Genomic DNA, 7285 nt, shown 5'->3' on the forward strand with positions numbered 1-7285 from the left:
CATGCCGACCCAGATGTACGTGTGTCATTTATGACATGCTCCTAAACTCTATGTGCCCTCACAGCCAAGACGCACATGCAGATGTACAGAGGCACATGGATCCATGCGCCCGGAGCCGAGACGGATGTGCACAGTCTCCCCAGCGCACGGATGCGCGGGTATTCTCACACACATGCACTCACACACAGAGACCCGGGACCAGACATACAGGCAGATCGCCGCAAAAAGCCCTATAGGGCACACCGCGGCCGGGTGCAACCACTCCTTCTTTCCGCCGCTCCCAGGCTCAGGCCTCCCCGCTCCGCCCCCGCGCGCGCCCCCGCCACCCGCCGCAGTCCGCATCCACCCAGCCCCCGGCAGCCCTCGGTTGCGGCTCCAGGTTCCGCGCAGCGCTCCCGAGGCGGATCGCGGGAGCGAGCAGGGGAGGGGACCGCAGCCGGCGCCCCAGGGCAGGAGTCCGCTGCGCCTAGTGGGCAGGCGGCCGGAGCTGCGGTAGCTCAGAGGTGACAGCCTGCGCGGGTGGCACAGCCTGCAGGGAGAGGTGGGGCGCGGGAGGGCGGGTGGCTGGAGGGAGAACCTGCAGGCGGCATGGCGGGGCTGCGCGCCAGGCGGGGCCCTGGGCCGGGGCTGCTGGCGCTGTCCACGCTGGGTTTCTGCCTAATGTTGCAAGTCAGTGCCAAGAGGCCCCCCAAGACGCCCCCCTGCCCACCCAGCTGCTCCTGCACCAGGGACACCGCCTTCTGTGTGGACTCTAAGGCAGTGCCCAGGAACCTGCCCTCCGAGGTCATCTCCCTGTGAGTGTCCACCCGGCCTTGGGGTGGGGATGGGAGTAGGAGGGCGAGGGCCACTTCTCTGGGAGTGGATGGGAGGAACCCTGCTTTGCCCTTCGGACTGTAAAGACCAGGAGGACCCCAGGGGTCCTCAGAGCTGGGGCTTCTAGGCCCCAGCTGCACACAGCTCTGAAGTCATGCAGCCTCAGTCGCCAGAAAGCAGGAGTTTATGGTCAAGGGTGAATCATCACCAGCAGCAGCAGCAGTGAGACCTACTGTGTGCAGGGCTTTAGACTTGGTGGAGTGCATATTTACAAGAGCACAGAGGCCCCTGACTGTGGTGTTATACCAAAGGCAGAAAGGCGGGGAGGGATGGCAGCAGGGGGAGGGATGACAAGTGAGCTTGCCCTGGGGTACCCTGGCACGCCACTAGGCCAGCTGCTGTGCACCCAGCTGGGCAAGCCTCACTTGCAGCAACTAGCCCCAAGGCTCCCCCGCCCTTGCCTGTGGGACTAGAGAAGCTGCCAGTCCTTGAGAGCAAGATGCCAGGCCCCTCCCCCACCACAGCACCCCATCCCTCAACAGCACCAGCACTGTGGGTGTTTGGATGATGAGGATGGTCCAGGTAATGGAACCTTTCTTGGCTGAGAACCAAGGTGAACCTAGGGCCACTGGTGCTCCTGAAGGCAGTGGGGGAGGAGAGTGATGAAGGAGGGCAGTGAGTTTGGGAGGTAAAGGGAAGGACAGATGTGAGGTGGGGGCGAGGCTGATGAGAACAGAAGTCACGGCTCAGTCTACCTCCATAGACCCTGCAGAGTCCCCACAGTAGTGACTTAAGTGTCCCCTACAGGACCCTCGTGAATGCCGCCTTCTCAGAGATCCAGGATGGAGCCTTCTCCCACCTGCCCCTGCTACAGTTCTTGTATGGATGGGGCCTTATGGAAGGGCGGGTGGGGCATGGGAGAAGGGGACAGATGCTGGGCTGGGGTGCGGGAGAGTGGGTGGTGCAGCCTTTGGAGATGAGGATGTCGGTGTCCTTCTGCTCCTTCAGGATAGGTCACAAAAGGTGGAGCAGTCTGGGGTCATGAGTCACAGCAGCAGGTGGAAAGGACTGGGGTGAAATAGCTTGAACCGATGCTCAAGTGGACTCCGGCTCATCATGTTAGAGACAGGGATTGAGGTTTGAAGAAAGAGCCTGAAACTGAAAGGGAGCAAAGGCAGAAGAGCTGTCCATCAGGGGCTGGAGCTCGCTGGGGTGAGGGTGAGGAGACGCCATGAGGGCAACCCGGGAGTCAGCTTGGCAGGAGAACTCTGCCCCTGCCATTTTAGGAGTAAATGGGACCCTGGGAGCTTCTGGCATCAGAACAGGCGACTCAGGGGTCCTCTGCTAGGGGCTGAGGTATGGGCGTGGGCAACCAGACCTGGGGGGTGGGGGGGAAGCCTGGGGCTGAGACACAGGGCTCGGGCAGCAGGCACGCCCTTGCAAGCTCTGATTCCACCTTTGTCTCCCCAGGTTACTCAACTCCAACAAGTTCACGCTGATTGGAGACAACGCCTTCACGGGACTGTCACACCTGCAGTACCTGTGTGTGGGAGGAAGGGGTGATGGGAAAGTAGAAGGAAGGAGGGAGCCCAGGCTGGGTTGGCTGCAGGGGAGGTGGAATAAGAAGACGGGGAGGGGAAAGCCCTCGACTTCCCGAGCAGAGGGTCGTTTCCATGCCTCTGCTGGTACCACTCAGCCTGATGCCCTGTCCGCTACAGGCTTAGTGACACTACTCAGTGGACACCTGTCTTGGCTGGGATCTGGGTTAGGATGAGGGAAATCACTGCCGGGGGGCTCTGGAATCCTGATTACCAGCTGAGCAATTTCTTGTTTTCTCCAGTTTCATTGAGAATAATGACATCTGGGCGCTATCCAAGTTTACCTTCAGGGGCCTCAAGTCCTTGACGCACCTGTGAGTACCCCACATGCATATGCACATTGACTGAAGCCCTGCATCTCCTCTGGCCTTTGGCCTCTGTCATTATTTTCAGGTGACCCAGAGGTTTCTCTTGCAGTTCACTGGCCAACAATAACCTGCAGACGCTGCCCAGAGACATCTTTCGGCCTCTGGACATCCTGAGTGACTTGTAAGGCACACCTCCAGCCTCTTCTGAGGAGGCTCTAGAGGGAGCATCCCTGGAGAGAGTGGTGTGGGAGTCAGAATGGGGGTGATTACAAGGTCTTGAGAGGCTGGGAGGGCTTGGGTTCTGGGGGTTGAGAAGGTGAGGCTGAGTTCGATGTAGACAGTAGCCTTCCAAATTGGGGTTCCTCAAGTCACCTGTGGACCTTTACAAAACACACACAAGATACTCCATGTGTATGTTTCAAAAAACTGTGTGTGTGTGTGTGCGTGTTTCAGTACTGGGAATTACACCCAGTGCCTCATGCATGCTAGGCATGTGCTGTACCACTGAGCTACATCCCAAGTGCCCAAAAATGTGCTTTGAAAATGTCTGTTTGGTGTGAGTCTACATTAGGGTCCTGTAGCCTAGCCACAACCATTGTCATTATTTATACAAGAGAATAAAAGCCCTGGATGGTGGGTGGGTTGGAGGAACAGAAAAGGGGACATACAGCTGTGCAGGTTGTCCACGGCAAATGGCACCTGGCCAAGGAGGACAGTGGGGGCTGCCTCCACCCACACTCCTCCAGCCAAGCCTGTGCTCACAGGGCTGCATCCACCCCAGGGGAACCCCCCTCTCTCTACCTGGTGATAACCCCACGGAGCCTTGACAAGACCTGCTTCTGAAGCCCTCAGGGCAGGGTAGGCAGAGCAGCTCAGAGCCTGTCCCCTCTGTGCTCTCCTGCCCTGCCCTCACGATCCAGGGACCTGCGGGGCAACGCACTGAATTGCGACTGCAAGGTGAAGTGGCTGGTGGAGTGGCTGGCGCATACCAACACCACCGTGGCGCCCATCTACTGCGCCAGTCCACCCCGCTTCCAGGAGCACAAGGTGCAGGACCTGCCACTACGGGAATTTGACTGCATCACCACGGGTAGGAGGCGGTGCCCTGGCCCCACCTGAGCCTCCCACCCACCCCGCAACGCCCACCCAGTGGCCACTGCCTTCTCCCTCTGGTGTTGAGCTCCACCTGCCCACACCTCTTGTCCCTGCAGATTTTGTGCTCTACCAGACCCTGTCCTCCCCAGCAGTGTCAGCTGAACCCTTCCTTTACTCCAGCGACCTCTATTTGGCTCTGGCCCAGCCAGGCGCCAGTGCCTGCACCATCCTAAAGTGGGACTATGTGGAAAGGCAGCTCCGAGACTATGACAGAATCCCAGGTACCTGTGCCTGGCCCAGGCTGGGGGAACGTGGCCGTAGGCTCTCGGGGAAGGAAACTCCACTGAGGTAGAGGGACAGATGAGACAAGGTCTCCAACAGGTGACATCTGTGCAGGAGGCAGATGCTAAGAGGAAGATTCACACACAATACTCTGTGTGATCAAGAAAGCCTTATGGAGGGGATGTCCAAGCTGGGGCCTGGGGACGGACCCCACAGCCTCACGTCTATTAGGCAAGCACTCTACCGCTGAGCTCTATTCCCAGCCCCTAAGCCACCTCCTGAAGGATGGAGAGGACAGTCAGAGGGAAATGTGGAGGAGACAGGCGTGGCTGTTGAGCTCAGCTTTGGAGCCAGAGTTGGAGCTAAGATGGAAGGCTGAGAGAAACTTAGGAGGAAAAGAAGGGAGGAAAGGGTGTGGTGGCAGGGCAACCCCGTGGACAAAGTCAAGATGGTGTGCAACAGCTTTGTGTGCGAGTGCATGTGTGTCTGAGCCCCTGTGTCAGCTTCTTCAGGGGAAAGGTGGGGTCCAGATGAGGAGGAGAGGGATGAAGCAGTGATGGCCAGGTGGGGATGAGGGGTCCCATACCAGGTGAGCTTTTGTGTGGCCTCACGTGCTCTGTGCCTGAGAAGGGCTCGAACAGAGCTGGGTGTGCGTAGAGCACACAAGGGCATTCATCCTTGCCTGTAAGAGCCCTTCCCAAGGTGGGAGAATGTGCTTTCACGCACACTGTCCAAACATCAAGGGGGCCTTTCCGTGAGCCTAGGGTCTCTCACCCTCCCTGCTGACCGGTAGTTTGGGCAAGTCACTTTCTCTCTCTGAGTCTCAGGGTTTTTTTTTTTTTTTTTTTTTTTCTATGTAAAATGAGTAAAATGATGGGTCCTTTTCTGTGTGATTAACGGAGGTATTACGTGCTCATGCTCAGTGCAAGTGATTACACACAGTAAAAATCCAGCAATTGACGTGGTTAAATAATCGATCAATATCTAGGGACACCTATCTTGGGCTCAGTGTTGGCTTGTATTTGAACCTCGAGGGTAAGGGTGGAGCAAGGGTGATACTAAAGCTGATGACTGGCTGTGAACAGTCAGAAGTTAGCGAGCCCTGAGCCCTGGCTGGATGACGCCAGTGCGGGTGGAGCAGCAGGCTGTGGGGACTGATCTCCCTGATGAGCAAGACGGGGAGGGAGCTGCGGGGTCCACCTGGTCCCGCCTGGTCTCACGTGCCTCTGTCCCGACAGCCCCCTCAGCTGTGCACTGCAAGCCAATGGTGGTGGACAGCCAGCTGTACGTGGTCGTGGCCCAGCTGTTTGGTGGCTCTTACATTTACCACTGGGATCCCAACACCACACGTTTCACCAAGCTGCAGGACATTGATCCCCAGCGAGTGCGCAAGCCCAATGACCTAGAGGCCTTCCGTATTGACGGTGACTGGTACTTCGCTGTGGCCGACAGCTCCAAGGCAGGTGCCACCAGCCTCTACCGTTGGAACCAGAATGGCTTTTACTCTCACCAGGCCCTGCACGCCTGGCACCGGGACACTGACCTAGAGTTTGTGGACGGCGAGGGCAAGCCACGGCTGATTGTGTCTAGCAGCTCCCAGGCGCCTGTCATCTACCAATGGAGTCGTACCCAGAAGCAGTTTGTGGCCCAGGGAGAGGTGACCCAGGTGCCTGATGCCCAGGCTGTAAAACACTTTCGTGCCGGCCGCGACAGCTACCTGTGCCTCAGTCGCTACATTGGCGACTCCAAGATCCTGCGCTGGGAAGGCACCCGCTTCTCTGAAGTGCAGGCCCTGCCCTCCCGTGGCTCACTGGCCCTTCAGCCTTTCTTGGTGGGTGGCCGCCGCTACCTGGCACTGGGCAGCGACTTCTCCTTCACCCAGATCTACCAGTGGGACGAGGGGCGACAGAAGTTTGTGCGGTTCCAGGAGCTGGCTGTACAGGCCCCTCGGGCCTTCTGCTACATGCCTGCTGGGGATGCTCAGCTGCTCCTGGCCCCCAGCTTCAAGGGACAAACACTGGTGTACCGACACGTTGTGGTGGATCTCAGTGCCTAGAGGGGTGCCCAGGCCTCTGGGGTCCTTAAAGTAGCGCTAGAGGCTGGGTAGGGGCCTCTATGAGCAGCACATGTGCCTGTGAAGTCACATGCGGCCAGCCTGCATATGTGCCCTTACACACACACACACACACACACACACACACACACTCATGAGCCCGGGGAACAGAACATGGACTAGCCCAGGGGAGCCATTCCTCGTCAATGTAGTCAGCACGAGCACCGATGTATATGCCAGGCACCCCAGCACCCAGGTCCTCTAGTATCTGTGCACCTGTTGCTCCCCCATCCACAGGCCACGCCCCCTTTCTCCTGCATGGGGTATGTGGAGGGGGACAGCCACACCCTCTTGTTCTCCTGCTTTGCCTTCCCCTAGGTGCTCCAGGCGTTTGTTTACCTGCTCCCACTCGGTGTTGCAACCCTGGCCACAGCTGTCACTCTCCCAGGTGCACCCGCCCATGCTGTGCCCCTTCTGCATGCACACGTGGACACTGGCAGACACTTGGTCGCGCTCACACACACCCATCCACACTCCCACTTCCTATGTAAACATGTCCGGGAGCGCGCGCAGACTCGCCCTGCCGGTGGGCTCACCTCTGTTCCTTCCTCGCCACTCTTCCCCGCGGAGCCCACATCCCTCTTCCTCCTCTGCTCACCCCAGTGTGCCCACCTCGAGGCTGGAAAGGACAAGAATGGTGGTGAGCCTGTGATTCCAGTGTGGCCTCCTGAGGACGAAGCCCCTCTGCCCAAAGCAATAAGCAGCAGCAGTAGTCACCACTGCTGCCCCTACCCCTGGGTTCTTCCCAGCACCACCTGCCACTCTTCCCGGAGTTTTCTTCTGTGACCCTGAATTCCAGCTCAACTGGGGACAGGAGACGGCTCAGATGGAAGTTTTCTTTCTGCTTTTCTCTGTAGCTGTTGCCTCCTGGGGCTCCGACCATCCTCTGGCCCACCCCGTATTTGGAGTGTGGTCCTGCACTGCGACTGGTCCTTGCGGAGTGTAAGAGCTGGCCAAGCCAGGGCAGCTGGGAGCATCTGAGCCACCTGTGCAAGAGCCAGGAGTGGAGCGTGGCTTCGAGCAAGCATCCCGGGGGCCTGGCAGCCCTCCGCTCCACAGAGGCACAACCCGGGAGG

General features: G+C 58.7%; 1 protein-coding gene across 2 annotated transcripts; it reads left to right on the forward strand.

The window, feature by feature from the left end:
- Nucleotides 1–194: 194 nt before the first annotated feature.
- LGI3 (leucine rich repeat LGI family member 3) lies at nucleotides 195–7285 on the forward strand. 2 transcript variants are annotated; one of them, XR_013763892.1, is made up of 9 exons: nucleotides 195–794; nucleotides 1621–1692; nucleotides 2284–2355; nucleotides 2654–2725; nucleotides 2829–2900; nucleotides 3640–3809; nucleotides 3931–4095; nucleotides 5335–7219; nucleotides 7254–7285. XR_013763892.1 is itself a non-coding variant. In XM_079140500.1 (8 exons), the coding sequence occupies exons 1-8, from the start codon at nucleotides 589–591 to the stop codon at nucleotides 6150–6152; spliced, it is 1647 nt and encodes a 548-aa protein (XP_078996626.1). In that variant the 5' UTR covers nucleotides 195–588; the 3' UTR covers nucleotides 6153–7276. The 2 variants fall into 2 exon arrangements, 1 of the variants encoding a protein (XP_078996626.1); XM_079140500.1 differs by having other exon boundaries at nucleotides 5335–7276.

Source organism: Sciurus vulgaris (genome assembly GCF_902686455.1).
Source record: "Sciurus vulgaris genome assembly, chromosome: 5".
In the NCBI taxonomy this organism is placed as follows: Eukaryota; Metazoa; Chordata; class Mammalia; order Rodentia; family Sciuridae; genus Sciurus; species Sciurus vulgaris.